Source organism: Anomaloglossus baeobatrachus, chromosome 2, assembly GCF_048569485.1.
Source record: "Anomaloglossus baeobatrachus isolate aAnoBae1 chromosome 2, aAnoBae1.hap1, whole genome shotgun sequence".
NCBI classification, from domain to species: Eukaryota; Metazoa; Chordata; class Amphibia; order Anura; family Aromobatidae; genus Anomaloglossus; species Anomaloglossus baeobatrachus.
The window spans coordinates 669,042,906-669,065,257 of record NC_134354.1 but is presented as its reverse complement, the minus strand read 5'-3'; the positions used below and the strand labels follow the sequence as shown (position 1 = coordinate 669,065,257).

The 22,352-nt window shown below is 44.1% G+C and overlaps 1 protein-coding gene across 3 annotated transcripts in view; it reads left to right on the top strand.

Moving 5' to 3' along the window:
• The window catches only part of AVIL (advillin), a 138,578-nt gene that overhangs the window by 20,025 nt on the left and 96,201 nt on the right, over window positions 1-22,352 (top strand). For 2 of the 3 annotated variants that reach the window (XM_075337111.1, XM_075337110.1), the window contains exon 2: window positions 4,636-4,728. In XM_075337111.1, coding sequence (XP_075193226.1) covers window positions 4,663-4,728 — 66 coding nt within the window. In that variant the 5' untranslated portion in view covers window positions 4,636-4,662. Of the gene's footprint in view, window positions 1-4,635; window positions 4,729-13,954; window positions 13,995-22,352 lie in introns of those variants that run through there. The other variant, XM_075337113.1, reaches the window with a different exon arrangement.

Below are 22,352 nucleotides of genomic sequence, written 5' to 3'. Positions count from 1 at the left end.
ACTGTTTAAGGGAATATGTCCCGGTCCCCTCTTTGCTGCTGATGTCTCGGACGTTAGTGGTGGTAGATGAGTCCTGGAAACCCACCCGCCTGGCAGAGTTAACAGATGACTTGAAGTCCTGGTCTGTTGTGGGATCTGCAACCCGTGCGTGCAAAGTACTGTGAGCCCTGGATGTCCACCCCACAGGATCCCTCTGTCCTTGGAGCTTGCTATCTCGCTCTCCAGCTACTTTCCTCCTCTGAGTGGCTGATCTTTCTACTCAGGTCTTTGCTGATTCTTTGCTGCTTTCCTTGTGTCTCAAGAGTCTGTTGTCTGTCTTGACACCTTTCCTTTTTACTCCTCTCCTCAACTCACAACTCCTTCCTCTTTCACTTCCTAGTCTTTCTCCGACTGACTAGCCACACTCCCCAGGTCACTTTCTCCTCCCCCCCAGGTCAGGTCTCTTCCTCCCCAGTTCGCTGCCTGTTATCTCACAGTGCCCAGCCCTGTCATATGGCTAATTGAGTCTCCCAGCCGGGTACAGCGAGTGTAAATGTCCTGGTGTGCTAGTGTGCGTGTAGTAACTGGCACAGTCATGTTGGATCCAAGCTGTTACCTTGTTGTTACCTTATTTTTGTGACACCTGGTTACAGCAGGAGCGTCACACCTCACAGTACCCCCCACATGATATGATGCCACTACAGTATTCAAACATACGTGGTACCAAATAGTCCCCCCCACAATGATACCCCCCACTCAGTATGATGCCCTAAAAAACCATCCCAAAACTAAAATAGCCCCACACCCAGAAGGCACCCAGTATTATATGATGCCCCTCAGCTTCATCGTAATTTTTATATAAATATATATATATATATATATATATATACATATATATATATATACAGTACAGACCAAAAGTTTGGACACAGCTTCTCATCTCTAGAACAACTGTTAAGGGGAGACTTTGTGCAGCAGGCCTTCATGGTAAAATAGCTGCTAGGCAACTGCTGCTAAGGACAGGCAACAAGCAGAAAAGACGTTTTGGGCTAAAGAACGCAAGGAATGGACATTAGACCAGTGGAAATCTGTGCTTTGGTCTAATGAGTCCAAATTTGAGATCTTTGGATCCAACCACCGTGTCTTTGTAGAAAAGGTATATGGATGGACTCTACATGGCTGGTTCCCACTGTGAAGCATGGAGGAGGAGGTGTGATGGTGTGGGGGTGCTTTGCTGGTGACACTGTCGGGGATTTATTTAAAATTGAAGGCATTCAGAACCAGCATGCCTTGCAGCGGCGTGCTATTCCATCCGGTTTGCGTTTAGTTGGACCATCATTTATTTTTCAACATGACAAGGACCCCAAACACACCTCCAGGCTGTGTAAGGGCTATTTGACTAAGAAGGAGAGTGATGGTGTGCTACGCCAGATGACCTGGTCTCCACAGTCACCAGACCTGAACCCAATCGAGATAGCTTGGGGTGAGCTGGACCCGCAGAGTGAAGGCAAAAGGGCCAACAAGTGCTAAGCATCTCTGGGAACTCCTTCAAGACTGTTGGAAGACCATTTCCGGTGACTACCTCTTGAGGCTCATCAAAGGAATGCCAAGAGTGTGCATAGAAGTAATGAAAGCAAAAGGTGGCTTCTTTGAAGAACCTAGAATATAAGACATATTTTCAGTTGTTTCACACTTTAAGTATTTCATTCCACATGTTTTAATTCATAGTTTTGATGCCTTCAATGTGAGTCTACAATTTTCAGAATCCTGAAAATAAAGAAAACTCTTTGAATGAGAAGGTGTGTCCAAACCTTTGGTCTGTACTGTATATATATATATATATATATATATATATATATATATATTTTAAATAATTCACCTAGCCCCTTGTGATAAATGGAGCTGATCTACACTCTCTCATGTTCCTATACCTGACTGAGCCTCATATAACACAGGTGAATGGTGGATAGAGAAGCTGATGGCCCCTTGCTCCATTATAATGTGCAACTTCATCTGTGTCCCAAAGAAACAGAAATAAATGAATTAGGACATGCTGCCCACCTCCTGGCCCAATGAATTAGCCTCCCTACTTAAGATTATCCCACTATCTGACTACCTGATGGAGCGTGTTAAAAGAATTCCAAGGGTGTGTGAGCTGTCATTTGAATAAAAGGTGGGTACTATGGTTTAACACATATTCTGGTTTGTTTCACATGTGTTTCTTTGTAACATCATTTTATTTTATTTTAGTTAGCCATTAAAAGGTATCACAACTACAAAATTTTAATTTTGTTTCTCTCACTGAGAGCAATCACTCATTTTTCAACTTGCTAACACGGTACCAAAACATTTTTCTTTACTCTTTATTTACATGTGTGTTCCTTTGTTGCTTTGTTGTCTTCAGTCTGAATCTACAAGGTGCACAATCTAAAAAGAACAAGTTAACCCATTGCATAAACAGTTAAGCCCAAACTTTTGACAGCGACAGCGAACAACTGAGCAGTGGTGGTGCTCAGTGTCAGACCAGCATCAATCTGTCCTAAGGATAGGTCATAAATATATACGTCTGGGACAACCCCTTTAACACTAGAAGTCCCAGAGAGGGGTCATTCAACATTTCTACCTTTGGAACCCAGAGAGCTCGAAATTTCTTCTAGTGTTAACAGATCAGTTGCCTCTAACATGTATTTCTACAACATCATATGTACTGTATGTAGAAACTGTAAAATTGTGCACAATCATGAACACAACCTTTAAAACCTAAACCAGAAGCCATACCATTATGCTGATTATGCTAAGTGCAGTTAAAAAAATGGATAAATGATTACAATGCAAAGCTTGGGGCCAAAGATCATCAAGAGAAATTATAAAATGTAGTAGGAGGCTAAAGACAAGATTGTAACCTACATTATGCAGCATTATCACTACAAGACAATTGATTACATGAGGCTAATTGCTCATAAAGCTGGGTCTAGTGGGAAACTGTGGTATTGTTTTTCAGGCAGCAGAGACTATAATGAGCATTGTTCTGCTGAAATATAGTCATTTTCTAAATGGAAGGAAATCACTCTTGAATTTCAACCATTACATTTCAAATATATGTGAATAGAAGAATACGCATCTTTGACATGATAACTGTTGACATATTGGGATCTACAGCATTTAATTATGTTAATATGGATTTTTTCCTGCATTTTTTGCCGTATATTTCAAGGCAAAATCTGTATGAAAAACGCCTCCTATTGTTTGAAATGAGATATCAGCATTCCTGTTTGTCACTTATTAAAATTGTTATAGTGAATCCATATCAGATAGTCATACTAGGGTCTAAACTACATGTGACTGGTAGCAGTAGAAACCTGAGACAGCCTCATATTTCCGAGCAAATAATAAAACAAATAGTACTTAAAGGGAATCTGTCAGAAGGTTGTTGCTACTGTATATTAGCTGAGGACAGCATGCTGTAAAAGTTAAAAAACAAAATGCAACTGTGCTTCTCTTATCAATGTGTGTGCAACTATTTACATAGCAAAAACCAGAAAGATTCCCTTTATGTCCATGAAACACCCAATCCTTAATTCCAAATGCATGTAAACCCTCGCCTGCTACATAAAGTAGTCAATGAATGTGAATCAATCACTTGCAGTTAAAAAGTCTAACATTTATTTCAGGTCTATTAAAATATGTTGCAAAAATCTCTGTGCATCCATATCTTCAATCCCACGTGTTTCTAACTCAGAGAATTCCTTTTGTCAACATGAACAACCAGTGAGGAATTGTCATAAGTTATATTATTTAACTACAAGCGCTGGTTTTACCTTCATGGGCCCAATTTTTTTTTCCTCATTATGTGTTTATTTGTGAAAAAAAAAATGAATGTCCTATAAAACATTGGAAATCACTCGTCCGAGTTATACACTGGATATCCACCAGTTTGAGCGAACCCTAAAGCGGGCTTTACATGCTGTGATCTTGCTAGCGAGATCGCAAGCGATCATACCCACCCCCATCAGTTGTGCGTCACGGGCAAATCGCTGCCCGTGCCACACAACCTCGCTTAACCCCGTCACACGGCCTTACCTGCCCTGTGACATCGCTCTGGCCGGCGATTCACCTCCTTTCTAAGGGGGCAGTTTGTGCGGCGTCACAGCGACGTCACACGGCAGGCGTCCAATAGAAGCGGAGGGGCGGAGATGAGCGGGACGTAACATCCCTCCCGCCTCCTTCCTTCCGCATTGCTGGTGGAGGCAGGTAAGGAGATGTTTGTCGCTCCTGCGGTGTCACACACAGCGATGTGTGCTGCTGCAGGAACGACGAACAACATCGCTAATAAGCAGAAAATGATTTTTTTATTCAGGACGACCTCTCCGCGGCAAATGATTTTGACCGCTTTTGCGATCGTTTAAGGTTGCTCATAAGTGTCACACACTGCGATATCGTTAATGACGCCGGATGTGCGTCACAAACACCGTGACCCCGACGATAATTCATTAACGATATCGTAGCATGTAAAGCCCGCTTAAGGGTAAATTCTATGTTATACATGGCAGATTTGTTACAGAAATTCTGTGACTGATAATGTGATCCCTATACCTTAATGTGGTTTCTTCTGCAGGATGTGCAGGATCCCTCTGAATGTTCTTTGATATTTTCTAGGTCTCAGAAGAATACAACGGAAAAATCATGGCACTCAGTGGTGCTTTTAAAGCAGTCACCAAATCCCCAGGGCTTTTAATTTGGAGAATTGAGGTAGGTTTTTGGGTATTACATTACAAACAGACTAATAAGAAGTTCATGTGATAATGTGTTACAGGCGGTTCTCTAAAAGCATCAAACATCTGCAATTCTGCATTTTTTTGTATCAGTTTTATAAAATAAAAAGGTCTGATAGTAAGGTATATGGATAACATAGAGATGTGCTTATTTTGGAATATAACAGATCATTTTTAGACTCTCACTTTCTGTCCTTTCAAGAAGAGTTTCCAGCAGGTTCATTACATATGCAAAATTTGGGTTTTTGAAAATTGTTTCGAATCCAATAACTGATTGTTATGTTTTCTTATGATACACAATAGTATATATAAAAATTTATTGAACACTCATTCTGCAACTTTATTGGAAATTGATTCTTGCGATTTTTCCTTTTCTCTGCAAAGCTTCTCTTGATACTTTTCCTCTTATAGAGGCCTGTGGATCTTCTCTGTGAAGCATCCATCAGTAGTTCCCGATAATGTTCACATTCTATCCACCTTGGTATCGTCATTCCATCTCTTTAATATCCTGATGAAATCTTCTCTTTGATCTTTGAAAATAGCACCAAGGTTCTCAGGAAAGTAGTCCAAATGTAAAAAATGTAATTTCAAATTCATCAGACAGCCCAAGGCATTGAAACTTTTCAGCATGATCTCCACGATGGACTTAAATTTTGGATCTTTGTTGTTACCTAGAAACTTCTTCATGACTTCTTTAAAACAATCCCAAGTCCTTTTCTCAACAGCTTTCATTTTTGTTTCAAACCCATCGTACTTCATGAGTTTCTGAATATCCGGATCCACAAAAATGCCTTCCTTCAGTTTTGGACAGTCCCTGAAACTTGGTGCACAGGTACTTTTAAAGTCTCTCCTTCATTTTGTAGAGCTTTCACAAACTGCTTCATCAGTCTAAGCTTAATGTACAGTGGTGGCAGGAGAACTTTATTGGGATCAACTAAACTTTCTGCAACTATGTTCTTGAGTCCAAGTTGCAAAGATGTTCTTGTTGGCCAACTTTTTTGGTTCCAGTGATGAGTCCTATTGCGGTTTTCCCATTCACACAAAACGCATGAGTACTTTGTGTATCCTCCTTGCTGCCCAAGGATCAAAAAGAGAACTTTTAGATCACCACATATTGACTTTCCTTGATCCTCATAGTTAAGTTTCTACAGAAAAAAGTCTAAATTCTCATAGTTTAACCTCAGGTGTACAGAATGACTTACATGCGCTGGAGTTTACTTGCTCCCGTTGTACAGTAGCAGCTTTCAGACTTTTTTGGATGAGTCAATAAAGAGTCTACACTCTTTACTGATATTCAGCCGAGCTCTGCAAGTACCAGAGTACCCTGATACTTAATTAAGTACTGAACTGTACCGAGCACGCTCGTCCATCATTATTCATCAGACATGCAACGTTTTACCCTTAGTGGTCTTTGTTAAGCACCACTGAGGATGAAACGTTGCATGTCTATTCCTACAGGTCAGTCAGATATCATGAGGTCACAGGTGATGGGTACCTATGAAGGTCTTTGTACATGTTACCTCTGGGCAATGGTTGTAGGGTTATAATAAAGAGGCCATAGTCTGTGGAATTCAAGAAGTGAAGGGGAACAAGGTTCTCTTAATTTTGTGGTTTTGACTACTTTGTATTTTAATGCCTATTATGCATCTTCTGGGCAGCAGGATAGAAGCTTAGAATGATTTGCTTCAATGCATTTTCCCAGCTGCGGCAGGGTTTTCTTCTCCGTGAAATACTAGTGTGCCAAATTTCAATTCATAGTGTAGAGAAATAAATGAAATGTGACACTGTGCCAATACTACTGTGTTTACACAACAGTCAGTGGCACAAACCGGGTGATTTCTTTTACCGTACTGTGCAAATTAGGACATTTGTTTGTTAAATAACAAGTTGACATCAGATAGAATAACAAATATAAAGAACATCTGACAGCCGCTCGTCCTCTGTGAAATAAATATAGATTAGCAGACAGATCCTATAAACACTGTGGGTGATTGAGTATCCAAAGTTTTGCCCACAGATTCAAATGAGGCTTTGAGCTATCCAGGGAAAAGTAAGAACGCCATGCACATTGTGTAGTTGAGTTCTAGAATAGTATCTCAGCTGACTTCCCTGTATACGTACACACTTGCACACTTGGCCAAGTATGCATATTGATTTATATGTAGATAAGGAAATAAGTCAATGTCAGGCACCCACAGGAACAAGATATCCAATATGTTTGACCTGTTCCCAACTGCCCACTATAGATAATCATCAGCTTCTGCTGGGCTTTGTGTAACACTGACATTTCTCTATAGTCTGTGGTAAGGAGGAGATCTGAACCCCCAGAGTTCAGCAGGCGTCGGCACTCCAGTGCAAAACTATAGTTCTGACCGAAGACATCATCGGAACCTGTTATGATCAGATCCCGATGATGACAGCCCTTTGCTATCTTCCATATGCTGTGATCAATAGCGATCTCAGCATATAGAAGTTTGTGAGAGGGATTGGGCTCCTTCTCTCATCCCTCCTGCACCCCCATTACATGATCACATCCAAGGGTTGTCATGGCATCCGGTAGTCAAATGATGACCTTTAGGGCTGCCTGTTAGACCTAGCCAGAAGCAGGGTCTAACATGCAATCTGCCAGTGTAACACTGACAGGTGTAATGTACTTGTGCATGGCAATATATTACACCAGCGATTAGACTAATAAAAATTAGTATCATAGGGAGACCAAGTCAAAAATATTATAAAAATATGTCTTAAAAAAACAAAAAAAAACAAAATTAAGAACAAAAAAATAAAAAAAATTGTAACAATAAATTTAATTATATAAAAATAAACAAAAATGTACACACATTTGGTATTGCTGTGTCCAGAATGACCTGATCTATAAAACTATCACACTATTTAGCCTACTTCAGTAAACAGCATAAAAAAAATGTTGCAAAAAAATAATGTAATTAAACTGGTATAGTTGAAAACATCATCTTGTTCCACAAAAACAAGCCACCAAACTGCTCTGTCAGCAAAAAAATAGCTATAGCTCTCAGAATACAGCAATGCAAAAACAATTCTTTTTTCTATAAAATTGTTTTTATTGTATAAAAGCGGAAAAAAATAAAAAAAATTATATAAATATGGTTATTGCTATAATCATACTGACCTGAAGAATAAACATGTGTTATTACTTTTACCAAAGAGTAAAAGTCTATAAGGAGAAAAAAGACAAAAAAAAATCCTGAATTTCTGTTTCACGGTCATTCTGCCTCCCACAAATCGGAATAAAACACAATCCAAAAATGAAATGTGCACAAAAATGATATGAGTAAAAACAGCAACTCATCCTGCAAAAAACAAGCCCTCATGTGACTGTGCTGGCAGAAATCTAAAAAAATTATTGTTCTCAAAATAAGGTGATGCAAAAACATTTTATGTTAAAAAAAAGCATTTTTAGCAAATGATAGTAGCCAATCATAAAAAAACTATATATATCTGAAATTGCAAAGACCTGAAGAATAAAGCAGTCTAATCACTTATACCGCACGGTGAGTGGTGTAAACAATAATTAAAAGCAATTCTTGACCTGCTGTTGATATATTCATTCTTCCTCCCACATATTGCAGTAAGGTACAGCTCATATTTATCCAGGGCTCTAAGCTGAGCGCTTACACGGGTTTCCGTGCAAATCTCCGACATATGTGATTCAGACAAAACCCCTGAGAGAAGATTCCATATAATGAGGCGGTGCATAAAGAGCAATTGACAACAGTTTTGTACACTTCTGAATAGCACACCGCTGAACAGAGGCCAGAATGTGTCCAGAGTAATGCTGCTGCCTAATAGTAAATAGATCCCTTGGAGGTGTCATCTAAATCCCGTCACTCGGAGTTTTAAATGAAAACAGAACCAAAATGTTCTGCAAAATGTTCCCAATAAAAGCTTCAACTCAATCCATAAAAAAAACAACAAAATTACTACTCAGGACTATTTTGTGCCAATGGATATATGGGGGGCTTTCTTATTACTGGTAGTTCAAAGGCTCTGGAAAGGTTACATAGTTAGTTACATAGTTACATACATAGTTACAGAGGTTGAACAAAGACCTAGGTCCATCTAGTTCAATCTTCCTCCACCAATTCTACATTTTGTCATTAAATCATTTATAACCGGCAATGTTTTGTACTGTAGAAATCATCCAGCCCTTTTTTACAAGCTGTTATAGTATCTGCCATTACTACCTCTTCTCGTAGGGCATTTCCACAGTCTGACTGCTCTAACTGTAAAAAACCCTTTAATATTTAGCTGCCAGAATCGTTTTTCTTCTACTTACAGTGAGTACTCCCTGGTCCTTAGTATTGTCTTTGGAATTAGTCATATGCCGGTCCTTTATATTGACCACACATGCATTTATACATATAAATGAGATCTCCTCTGAGACATCTTTTTTTCTAAGCTAAACAAATCTAACTTTTTCAACCTGTCATCATATGGGAGCCTGTCCATTCCTTGTAGTAGTCTAGTTTCCCACCTTTGAACTCACTCTAACTTCCGAATGCCCTTTTTAAAATGTGGAGCCCAAAACTGAATCCCATATTCTAGATGTGGCCTTACACGTGACTTACATAGGGGTAACAATACTTTGGGATCACAGGATCGAATCTCTCTTTATACACCCTAAAATCTTGTTTGCTTTTGCAGCTGCTGCCTGACATTGAGTGCTGCTGCTCAGCTTATTTGTAACTAGAGTACCTAAATCTTTCTCCTGTTCTGTAGTCCAGAGTTTACTTCCATTTAATGTATATGTAGCAATAGGACTACTCCATCCTAGGTGCATTGCTTTATATTTATCAACCTTAAATCTCATATGCCAAGTGTCTGCCCATTCTAACATCTTATCCAGGTCGGTTCTCTGACTCCCCCAAAATAAATGCAGAAAAATCTACTATCACGCAACGAGCGTGGTGAGTGCTTTCAGGCCAACAGAAGTCTGACACACAATGAAAAACACCACAGACAAGATAGGAACATTGGGGACACAATAACAATGGGTGGCCCTGGGACTAGTGAAAGGGTAGGTGGGCACCTCCTAACCTCATCTGTATCTGTCCCTACTCTCCTAGCCAGTCCCTATACAGTTTCTGCAACTGTCACCGAGCAGCACCCTGGGTTCCTGAGAAATCCTATAGATGAACTGACTAGTGAGAGGCGGGTGAGGTTAACTAAACCCACCACTGCACTAAAGAAACAAGAGGGTAGGGCAGATAAATGGGGGGGTAAACAACCAAAAATGGAGAGGATACAACTTCAGGAGAATCCACACAAGCTCCTTCCACCAAGGCGACTTTCATACAGATGGCTTTGTATAGTCAGCAAAGCTTGCTGGGAGACCTGGCTATTTAAGCACAAGGGGTGTGTCTACAAAGCCGATGCAGCTGACCTTAACTGCATCAGAGCTGCTGGAAAAAAACTGACATTTAACTTCAGAGCCAAAGGAAATTAAACAACATTTAAATGCAGAGTCCCACATAGAGATAAGGTGTTCCAGTCCTCAAGCTGCCACATCTCCAAAAACAAGGAGAAGACCGTGACACCTGCACTCCCAAATCAAAATGACCCCCTCCTTCTGAGCCCCACAGAGTGCCTAAACAACATTTAGCGTTAACATTTGGTATTACTGTAGTAGAGAGATTAATTAATTTACGGGGTGGGTGTCTTCAGAAGCAATGTACAGGCACTACAATGGCAAATTTTCAATCTTCACCCATTGAGTCAAAATCGTCACTACACCAGTACATAAATTCATAGAGGGGTGTAATTTACAAAATGGGGTCACTTGAAGGGTTTTTTGATATTCTAGCACTTTGGGGCTCTGTATATGGACTCTGAAAATAATTCAGTGGCATCAGGGCTCCAACCCTGGCACCGTTCAACTTGAACTTTCCTGCTGGAGCTACACTTAGCTCCAGCCCACACTCCTCTTCAACTGAACTTAAAGCTTAACCGCTTGTTTTCCCGCCCCGTGCTGTCTAGACCCCTGGGTGGGCATGTCCCAACCGCTTGGTCATGCCCACTGGTGTGTTTATCTTTCCCTAAGTGGGGTGACTAGGGTTTTCTGGTTGGCTGTGTGTTTTCTAGTGAGGGAACGGTGTAATGCGGTGGCCTATTTGTGACTACCTGGTTTTGCCAGGGTGTCACATATTTATGTACTCAAGAGACATTGCATAACAAATTGTACCATTCGTGTATTCCTATTAGCCATTTTGAAAATTAAAAACTTGGGACCAAAGCAACGTTTTATTGGAAAACATGATAATTTTACATTTACTCAGCCCAATATTATACAATTCTGTGAATCATCTGAAGGTTAAAAATGCTCATTACTCTAGTACATTAATTCTGCGAGAGGTGTAGTTTCCAAAATTTGGTCACTTATGGGGGTTTCTGCTGTTTTGGCATGAAGAGCACTTTTCATATGTGTCCTGGCATCTGTAATCTATTCCAGGCAAAATGATGCTCCTTCTCTTGTGAGCTCTGCCATGCACCCAAACAGTAGTTTTCCACCACATATGGGGTAATGACGTACTCAGAAGAAATTACACAGCTAATTGTATGGTGAATTTTCTCCTGTAACTTTTGAGAAAATGCAAAATTTAAGGCTAAAACATTTTTTGTGGGAAAAATATGATATTTTATTTTCTTGTCTCAACTTTATAAAATTCTGTGAAGCACCTGTGCGTTCAATATGCTCACCACACATCTACATAAATTCTTTGAGGGGTCTAGTTTCCAAAATGGTGTATTTTGTGGGGGATTTCCACTGTTTAGGCACATCAGGGGATCTGCTAACATGACATGGCGTCCGCTAAGGATTCCAGACAATTTTGCATTCCAAAATTCAAATAGTGCTCCTTCTCTTCCAAGCCTTGCCATGTGCCCAAACAGTAGTTATCCCCCGCATGGGGCATTGTTATACTCAAAAGAAATTGCACAACAAATTATATGGTCCATTTTCTTCAGTTACCTTTGTAGAAATAAATAAAAAATTTAAGCTAAAGCTTCATTTTTGAGGGAAATATAATTTTTTTTTTCATTTTTACGGCTCAACATTATAAAATTCTGTGAAGCACCTGTAGGTTTAAAGTGCTCTTCACGCATCTAGATAAATTTCTTGAGTGTCGTAGTTTCCAAAATGGAGTAGTTAAGGGGGATTTCCACTGTTTAGGCACATCAGGGGCTCTGCACACACGACATACTGTCCGCAATCTATTAGAGACAATTTTGGACTCCAAAAGTCATATGGTGCTCCTTCTGTTCTAAGTCTTGCCATATGCCCAAACTGTAGTTTTCTTCCACATATGGGGTTTAAATGTTCTCAGGAGAAATTGTACAATAAATTTTATGGTCCATTTTCTCCCTCTACACTTGTGAGAATAAAAAATATGGGGCTAAAACAACGTTTTTGTTGAAAAAAGTAAAATTGTTCATTTTTTTCCTTCTACTTTGCTTTAATTCCTGTGAACCCCCCAGAGTTAAAAAAAAATTCGTGAATGTGGTTTTGAGCAGCTTGAGGGGTGTAATTTTTAGAATGGTGTAAATTTTGGGTATTTTCTGTCACATGGGCTCCTCAAAGTCAACTCAAATGTTATATGGTCCGTCCCTTAAAAAATTAGAAATTGCTGATACATTGTTAACCTAACTTCATAACAAAAAATATTTATGTTTCAAAAATTATGCTGATGTAAAGTAAATATGTATTAAATGTTGTTTATTACAAATTTGTGTGATATTAACTAATATACTCTTGTTAAATGCCTAAAAATTCACAAAGTTCAACGATTGCTAAATTTTATTTTTTTTTGGTCAAATTTATTATTTTTCCATAAATGAACGCAAATAATATTGACCAAACTTTACCACTAACATGAAATTCAATATGTAATGAAAAATTACTCTCAGAATCACTGGGATCCTTTTAGATGCAGGTAAAATATATCTTTGTACCGTGTTAGCCAGTAGAGATCCTTTGGATCCTTAGGATCTTTTTAAGCATTCCAGAGTGATTGCCACATAAAGTGACACTAGTCAGAATTGAAAATATTGGCCAGGTCACAATGGCAAAAACAGGTTCTGGCGCAAAAGGGTTAAATTCAACATGCCCATTCTCTTCAATAGGGAATGTTAGGTTAGGGGCTGGTCCAAGTAGATATCATACTCCTTGACTGATCGCTTCAAAATTACTGGGTTTGGACAACTTATTATTAATTATTTTTAGAGCACCATTGATTCGAAAAGCGATTTACATACAAAAATACAAATATAAATTACAATGGAAAAACTAACAATGACAGCATTGAACTGAAAGGAGAAGTCACTGCCCTCGTGGGCTTACAGTCTATTGGGCCAACTTGAATCCAATGTTAGAAACAGGAAAGGTTTTAGTGAGCAAATACACATCTAGAGCACTTTACAGAAAAAATTGTGTTATAGACAGGATCCAATACCAGATTAAACCCTGTGAATAGTCAAAATCTTGGACATTTATTCTAGGAAGTTTTAAATTTACTAATAACAATGTTAATATATTATAATACACAGAATTTTATTAAACGGAACAAAAAATTAGTTACTACAACTTCATTAGAACCAAGAAAATATACTTAACTCTCGTTGACATAAAGTGGATGCCTATATATTTTCATCTGTGTTCCTGAAGCTTAAAGTCAGGAATGTTCTATTCTATTTATCTAGAGTTGGCAAGAACTCACGGCCACCTGTCTTCCTAACACCTTCCTGAGTGTGTCGCATTCCCATGTTACCTCTGGGGGATCTGGGATCAGGCATTCCCAAAGCTTAATTGATCGCAGGTCCTCTATGGAGTCCATTTGACTGTAATCTTATATTGGTGTGGATGTACTTTCATCTGATGCTGTAGGGGTTAATGACCCTTTCCTTTCTGGCTGAGATTACTCATAGCCTTAATCACAGCTGCAGCATCTTATCATCACTCCCTTCGGCTATATTTTCCCACTTCTGACCTCACTCCTTGCCAATTATAGCTCCTTTATACAGACCACTTTGAGATAGTCTGTCTCTGGAGAAGTTGAGATGTTTGTTTCAGTTGCAGCTGTGAAGTTTCCTGCTGGAGAAGCAGAAGAGTGCTATGTGTTGTGTCTTTCCCCACCCGTTTGTCTTACCTTCTTTGTGTTGTTTTATTTCAGTATGGAGACTAGAGTCTTGTTGGCCTACACACTTGTCAGGGTAAGTACAAGGTCAGCAAAAGCCTAGGCACGTGACTGAGCATAGGAGGAAGGACCCATCTAGGGATGTTAGGAAGCGTAGGCATCAGATATAGGTGAGTGTTAGGAGGTGACCCCACTTCCTCTCCTATTTGACAGGGACTTCCATTGTACTTCTTCCCTGGTTTTCCTTTTGTGTGGCGCTGCTCACCGAGTGTCATCTCGCACCTGTTGTGAATTTTTAAACGGACACATTTTTTCCAGGATTCTAATATGAATCCACTTGTGGCTCTTGCACAACAGCTACAAAGTTTATCTCTGGAAGAGTCGGATCGGTTGAGCAGCAGCTGCAGCAGATTGCAGGTCTGTTGGTCTCAGCTGTCAGCCTGTCAGCTGTCAGCCAGACTCAACCAGTACCCAAGGTAGCCCTCTTGGACAGATTTTTTTCGGGGAGAGATACATTTGTCGTTTTCAGAGAAGCTTGTAAACTTTATTTCATGCTTTGTCCTTGCACCTCAAAGAGTGAGAAACAGTAACAATAGGTGGGGATTGTTGTCTCACTCCTGTAAGGGGATCCTCAGTCCTGGGCCTTCACTTTTCTGACCAATTTTCAGTCCTTTCAGTTGGTAGACAACTTGTTTTTAGCCTGGGCCTCATTTTTGATGACCAGAATCAAGACTCCTTTGCCAAGTCCAAGCTACATAGACTTCAGCAGAGGGTTCGGTCAAGAGAGGAGTTTTCTTCAGTGTTCTGCAGAAATGCCACTGACACCAGGTGGAATGACCTCACCCTTAGAAGTGAATTTTGTCAGGACCTGTCTGAAAGGTTAAAAAATACTCTGGTTATGTAAGAAGTGCATGAGTCTTTAGAGGTCACTATGGTTTGGCCATCCAAATTGATATACGCCTCAGAGATAGACCTGTGTTGATCCCTTTTTCTATAGATGTCTTCAGGGTTGAAAGCTCTCTTGTTTTTCCAGATAAACCCATGCAGTTAAGGCCCCGTCACACTAAGCAACATCGCTAGCAACATCGCTGCTAACGAACAACTTTTGTGACGTTGCTAGCGATGTTGCTGTGTGTGACATCCAGCAACAACCTGGCCCCTGCTGTGAGGTCGTTGGTTGTTGCTGAATGTCCTGGGCCATTTTTTAGTTGTTGCTGTCCCGCTGTGAAGCACACATCGCTGTGTGTGACAGCGAGACAGCAACAACTAAATGTGCAGGCAGCAGGAGCCGGCTTCTGCGGAGGCTGGTAACCAATGTAAACATCAGGTAACCAAGAAGCCCTGTCCTTGGTTACCCGATATTTACCTTTGTTACCAGCCTCCGCCGCTCTCACTGTCAGTGCCAGCTCCTGCTCTGTGCACATGTAGCTGCAGGACACATCGGGTTAATTAACCCGATGTGTGCTGTAGCTAGGAGAGCAGATAGCCAGCGCTAAGCATTGTGCGCTGCTCCCTGCTCTGTGCACATTTAGCTGCAGCACACATCGGGTAATTAACCCGATGTGTGCTGTAACTAGGAGAGCAAGGAGCCAGCGCTAAGCGGTGTGCGCTGCTCCCTGCTCTGTGCACATTTAGCTGCAGCACACATCGGGTAATTAACCCGATGTGTGCTGTAACTAGGAGAGCAGGGAGCCAGCGCTCAGTGTGCGCTGCTCCCTGCTCTCTGCACGTGTAGCTCCGTGCGCTGGTAACCAAGGTAAATATCGGGTTGGTTACCCGATATTTACCTTAGTTACCAAGCGCAGCATCTTCCACGCGGCACTGGGGGCTGGTCACTGGTTGCTGGTGAGCTCACCAGCAACTCGTGTAGCGACGCTCCAGTGATCCCTGCCAGGTCAGGTTGCTGGTGGGTTCGCTGGAGCGTCGCAGTGTGACATCTCACCAGCAACCTCCTAGCAACTTACCAGCGATCCCTATCGTTGTTGGGATCGCTGGTAAGTTGCTTAGTGTGACTGGACCTTTAGGGGGAGTCTACTGCTGTTCAACGCAAGATGGGAGTTTGTTTATTTTGCGATAAAGAGAGTCATTTTGATGGTGCCTGATCTTCGATACTTAAACAAAAAAATAATCTGTCTGAAAAATGTCTGACACCAGGCTTTATAGAGGATTACAGCCCAGGAGAATATATCTCCTTGACATGTGCATCTTAGTTTGTCCTACTTGCAGATGTTTTTATACGAAATCTGAAATTATTTCTGTTCTTTTGGATATTGGGGAGAGAGGTCAATATGGTGGATGCTTGGTTTGCCCAGACTCCTGGTCTTCCTTGTAGTATTCTGGCGAAACCTATCTGCATGTTTGCTATCAACTTTGCACCACTTGGATAGGGGTCTTTGGTGTGAGTTGTGTATAACTTGCACTTTCCTATAGGGTGTGACAACATTGACTCTCAGTGCCTAGCATGGGTTAACTTTCTTAAAATTCACCCAGACATGAAGACAGTTTGTTTATAGATGGGGGATAATCCCTCATTGTTCTACAAGACTCTTGGGAGTTTAGTATTGAAGTTTTTGTTGACTCATGTAATTGTTTTGGCCACTGAAGGCCAGATACCCATTGTATTACCTTGTGTTTGCTGGATGTGATTTAACTTAGCTGTCTCTGCCATTGACCATTATTACTGGGATATTTTGTATACAGCTTGAAATTCATCCAATAAGAGAAGCAACCTTGTAGAACCAATCCAATAAGGGCACAGTATATCTTAAGGGAAGGCTATGACTATAAAAGGGGACTTCTTGGAGTCACCAGGGTTGATAGATGTTGCATGATCCAGTCTAAGCTCTTAGGAGCTGGCTAGGGGATCAGAACCAGGATGCCTTGTGGACTCGGTCTAGGGACTTTGGCTCCGACTAGAGGATCACTTGGCTACATAGCTTCAATCTAGGGACTTCGGTTATGATTGGAGACCATAATCGCAGTCTAGGGATTTCGACTCTGGCTGCCAGGATTATATCATACTAGAAGGTGACCCGATTCTAGCAATCGGGTATTCTAGAATTTACGTATTGTGTAGTTAATGTATGATTTTTGTTATATATATATATATAGATGTTGTTGTGTGTAGTTACCAAGTGTTTGTGTAGGGCGCTGTACATGTTCTGGGTGTTGTCTGGGTGTGGCGGGGGGTGAGAGCGGTGTTGTTTGTGTATTGCGTGTGTTGCGTTGTTTGTGGAGCGCTGTGTGTCTGTAGCGTTGTGTGTGTGTGTGTTGCGCGGTTTGTGTGGGTGTGGTGTGTTTTGGGGGGAGGTATGTTTTGTGCAATGTGTGTGTTGTGCGGTATGTGCGTATATTTATGTATGCCGCGGTGTTTGTGTGTTGGGTGTTGTGTGTGTGCAGCGTTGTCTGTGAGTGTGGGTGTCTGTGTAGGGCGGTGTTTGTGGTTCCCAGTGTGTGTGTGGTGTGTTGTGTGTGTGTGTGTGTTGGGGGGAGGTGTGCACCTCCCATCGTGCTCCATCCCCTATGCTGCGCACCCCCCATCGTGCTCCATCTGCCATGCTGCGCACTCCCAAACGTGCTCCATCCGCCATGCTGCGCACTCCCAAACGTGCTCCATCCACCATGCTGCGCACTCCCAAATGTGGTCCATCCGCCATGCTGCGCATTCCCAAACGTGGTCCATCCGCCATGCTGCGCACTCCCAAACGTGCTCCATCCGCCATGCTGCGCACTCCCAAACATGCTCCATCTGCCATGCTGCGCACTCCCAAACGTGGTCCATCCGCAATGCTGCGCAGTCCCAAACGTGTTCTATCCGCCATGCTGCGCACTCTCAAACGTGCTCCATCCCCCATGCTGCGCACCCCCCATCGTGCTCCATCCCCCATGGTGGACCAGCATCAGCCTCTCTACCCGCAGCATCAGCCTCTCTCCTCCCAGCATCAGCCTCTCTCCTCCCAGCATCAGCCTCTCTCCTCCCAGCATCAGCCTCTCTGTCCCCAGCATCAGCCTCTCTCCTCCCAGCCTCAGCCTCCCCCAGCATCAGCCTCTCTTCTCTCAGCCTCCCCCCTCCCAGCCTCCCTCCTCCCAGCCTCCCCCAGCATCAGCCTCTCTCCTCCCAGCCTCCCCCAGCATCAGCCTCCCCCAGCATCAGCCTCTCTCCTTCCAGCCTCCCCCAGCATCAGCCTCCCCCAGCATCAGCCTCTCTCCTCCCAGCCTCCCTCTTTCCAGCCTTCCCCAGGATCAGCCTCTCTCCTCCCAGCCTCCCTCTTCCCAGCCTTCCCCAGCATCAGCCTCCACCTCCCAGCCTCCCTCAGCATCAGCCTCCCCCAGCATCAGCCTCTCTCCTTCCAGCCTCCCCCAGCATCAGCCTCCCCCAGCATCAGCCTCTCTCCTTCCAGCATCAGCCAGCCCCAGCATCAGCCTCTCTCCTCCCAGCCTCCCTCCTCCCAGCCTCACCCAGCATCAGCCTCCCCCTCCCAGCCTCCCCCAGCATCAGCCTCCCCCAGCATCAGCCTCTCTCCTTCCAGCCTCCCCCAGCATAAGCCTCCCCCAGCATCAGCCTCCGCCTCCCAGCCTCCCCCAGCATCAGACTCCGCCTCCCAGCCTCCCCCAGCATCAGCCTCTCTCCTCCCAGCCTCCCCCAGCATCAGCCTCTCTCCTCCCAGCCTCCTCCAGCATCAGCCTCTCTCCTCCCAGCCTTCCCTAGCATCAGCCTCCCCCTCCCAGCCTCCCCCAGCATCAGCCTCCCCCAGCATCAGCCTCTCTCCTTCCAGCCTCCCCAGCATCAGCCTCCCCCAGCATCAGCCTCTCTCCTCCCAGCCTCCCCCAGCATCAGCCTCCCCCAGCATCAGCCTCTCTCCTTCCAGCCTCCCCCAGCATCAGCCTCCCCCAGCATCAGCCTCTCTCATCGCAGCCACCCCCAGCATCAGCCTCCCCCAGCATCAGCCTCTCTCCTCCCAGCCTCCCCCAGCATCAGCCTCCCCCAGCATCAGCCTACACCCTCCCAGCCTCCCCCAGCATCAGCCTCTCTCCTTCCAGCCTCCCCCAGCATCAGCCTCCCCCAGCATCAGCCTCTCTCATCCCAGCCACCCCCAGCATCAGCCTCCCCCAGCATCAGCCTCTCTCTTCCCAGCCTCCCCCAGCATCAGCCTCCCCCAGCATCAGCCTACACCCTCCCAGCCTCCCCCAACATCAGCCTCCCCCAGCATCAGCCTCTCTCCTTCCAGCCTCCCCCAGCATCAGCCTCCCCCAGCATCAGCCTCTCTCATCCCAGCCACCCCCAGCATCAGCCTCCCCCAGCATCAGCCTCTCTCCTCCCAGCCTCCCCCAGCATCAGCCTCCCCCAGCATCAGCCTACACCCTCCCAGCCTCCCCCAACATCAGCCTCCCCCAGCATCAGCCTCCCCCAGCATCAGCCTCTCTCATCCCAGCCACCCCCAGCATCAGCCTCCCCCAGCATCAGCCTCTCTCCTCCCAGCCTCCCCCAGCATCAGCCTCCCCCAGCATCAGCCTACACCCTCCCAGCCTCCCCCAACATCAGCCTCCCCCAGCATCAGCCTCCCCCTCCCAGCCTTCCCCAGGATCAGCCTCTCTCTTCCCAGCCTTCTCCAGCACGCCGTGCTCCTCTGCCGACACTCACAGATCCGATCGCATACACTCACACACACACACACCCACCCGATCGCATACACTCACACCCACCCGATCGCATACACTCACACCCACCCGATCGCATACTCACACACACCCGATCGCATACACTCACACACACCCGATCGCATACACTCACACACACCCGATCGCATACACTCACACACACCCGATCGCATACACTCACACACATCCGATCACATACACTCACACACACACACACTGACGATATTGCACATACGCGCTCACACTCACAACATCCGGAGATACCACATGCTTCTGGCCATGTGATCCTCCGGCAGGTCCTGGAAGCTCATAGCACAGTATCGCCGCCGAGAAGCAAGCGATATCTCCGGATGCTGTGAGTGTGTGGATGCGATCTGATGTGTGTGTGAGGTGTGTGTGAGAGTGAGTGTGATCTGATGTGTGTGTGTGTGTGTGTGTGTGTGTCGTTATGTGTGTGCGTGTGGATTTTCCGCCGCTGCAGGACCTTGATGCGCTGGTAACTATGCTACCATGGTTACCAGCGCATCCCGTCCCCCACTTGCACGGGAGCCCACACCAGCATACGGCGGCAAACCCCAGCAATGCGAGGGTTTGTGTCGGCTGGGTTGGCAGCGTATGCTGGTGTGGGCTCCCGGGGGTACAGTACTCACCTGGGAGTCGTGTCTCCGTGTCAGTTCGGGGAATGCGTGTGGGGGGCGGGGCCAGAGCGAGCGTGCATTGCGTGAGGGGGGCGGGGTGTGGCCGAGTTGCCAATACGTGCAGGGTGCCGGGGCGAGAGGCCAATCCGTGTGGGGGGCGGAGCCTGTGCGAGCGGCCGGCCAATCCGTGTGGGGGGGAGCCAGGGCGAGCGACCAATCCGTGCGGGGGCGGGGCCATGGCGAGGTCAGCGGCCAATCCGCTTTGTGTCACCGTAAGGACACAATTTTGGAGCAAGACAGACAGACAGACAGACAGAATAAGGCAATTATATATATAGATCATCATACCAGAGACTACTTAAAGAAGAAACCCAGGTTGGGACAATTTGATCACCTGGCTACAGACTTTGCAGACCTCAGCCAGCTTCCTAAATCTGGCGTTATTCCATTCTCAGTGGGTGCCCGCCGAAAGCGGGGTGCTGCTGGATTGGAGTAAGGAGCCCTGGAAGCTCTGAGGCACAGACATTCTAAATCCCTGGTGAGCCAGCGGAAGGGTGAGAAACTGTTACCTGTTACATTTGTGTGTTTTGCTGGTTATGTGCTATATGCCGTTAATTGTTTGGGGATCCAATAAAGTCTTAATATTGTGATTCCCTCGCCCTGTGTTGTCTGAGTAGTGTTCCGCCCACGGTTAAGGAGGTCGGGCGTTCAGTTGGGATGAGCCCTGGGCCATGCTGTCTTTCTAAAGGCAGCTGGGCCAGCGGACGAGAGCACCCACCGTGTCTCCACATAGGGGTCCTTCACAATGAACTTTTTTTGTGTCATGCTCTTGAAGGCCTTCCAACTCCTATAGTACTGGGTCTCCCTTGGCTGGTTAGGCACAATCCGGTGGTTGATTAGCAGTCAAGGAAGTTTATTAGGTTGAGTGATTTAAGTAAGAATAACTGTATGAATACTGTTCTCTCTACAGTTTTCACCACGACCCTAACCTTTTCTCTGTTCAGTTTTGAGGATGTATTTGTGGAAGGGTGTCAAGATTTACACACACATCGTGTTTAAAATTGCTCAATTAATTTGCTCCCTGGCGCAAAACTATCCCAAACCAGATTATACAGTCTTTCTAGCACTGCAAGGCAAGCTATGAAAAATTATATCTCCTAAGCCCTTGCTAAGAGACTATTAGACCCTCCTCATCTCCCAGGACTTCAGTTTGTTCTTTATTAAGAAAAATGGACACTTATATCCTTGTTTAGACTTTCGTAAGTTAAATCAGATTACCATCATTTAATCAGATTGTTGGTGCTTAATGGTTCTCCAAGTTGGACCTTAGGGGAACTTATAATTTGATCAGAATGAAGAAAGGGGATGAGTGGAAAATGGCATTTAATACACCTGAAGCGCATTATGAAAATCTGATCATGCCATTTGGTCTGACCAATGCTACCGCCGTTTTGCAACATTTCACTAATAATATTTTGTGCCATTTGGTGGGCAGGTCTGTAGTGGTTTATCTTGATGATATTTTGATTTACTAGCCCAATTTTGAGTCACATCAGGTACATTTCAGACAGGTATTACAGAGGAGGTGCAATTTTTGGGGGTACACCAGTCTTCTTCAGGTTTCCAGATGAACCCTGATAAAAACCCACACTGTATCAGAGGGGATGTCTCCCCAGAGTTTCCCTTGGGGAAATAGTTCTGATGACATTGTACCTATTTTGCAAAAGGGGGTGGTGGTTTCCACTGTGTGATCTGATTCTGAGGGGGAGGTGCCAAGATTCAAAAGGACGCCCCTGCTGCCAAGGTTTAGGGGGATTCCCTTGTTGCCTGTCTTACAGGGAAATTATTTTAGCCTTTAAATTTGCTTCTATAAACCTTAAGTGAAAATCATAAATTGGTTCTTTTGGATCACTCAAGTAGAAAAGCAACTTTGGACCTCGTTTTTCATCATTTTTGGTGGCATCAGGATGTGGTTCATTTTGTGTCACTTGCAATATTTGTGCACATACTAAGACTCCGCATACTTGTTCATCCAGGTCTACCATACCTTTGAAACGCATGACTGGTGAAAAAACCTTTGCTGGGTCCAAACCTTTATGTGAATGACTATGTGTGGTTATCGATCAGAAATATTAAGT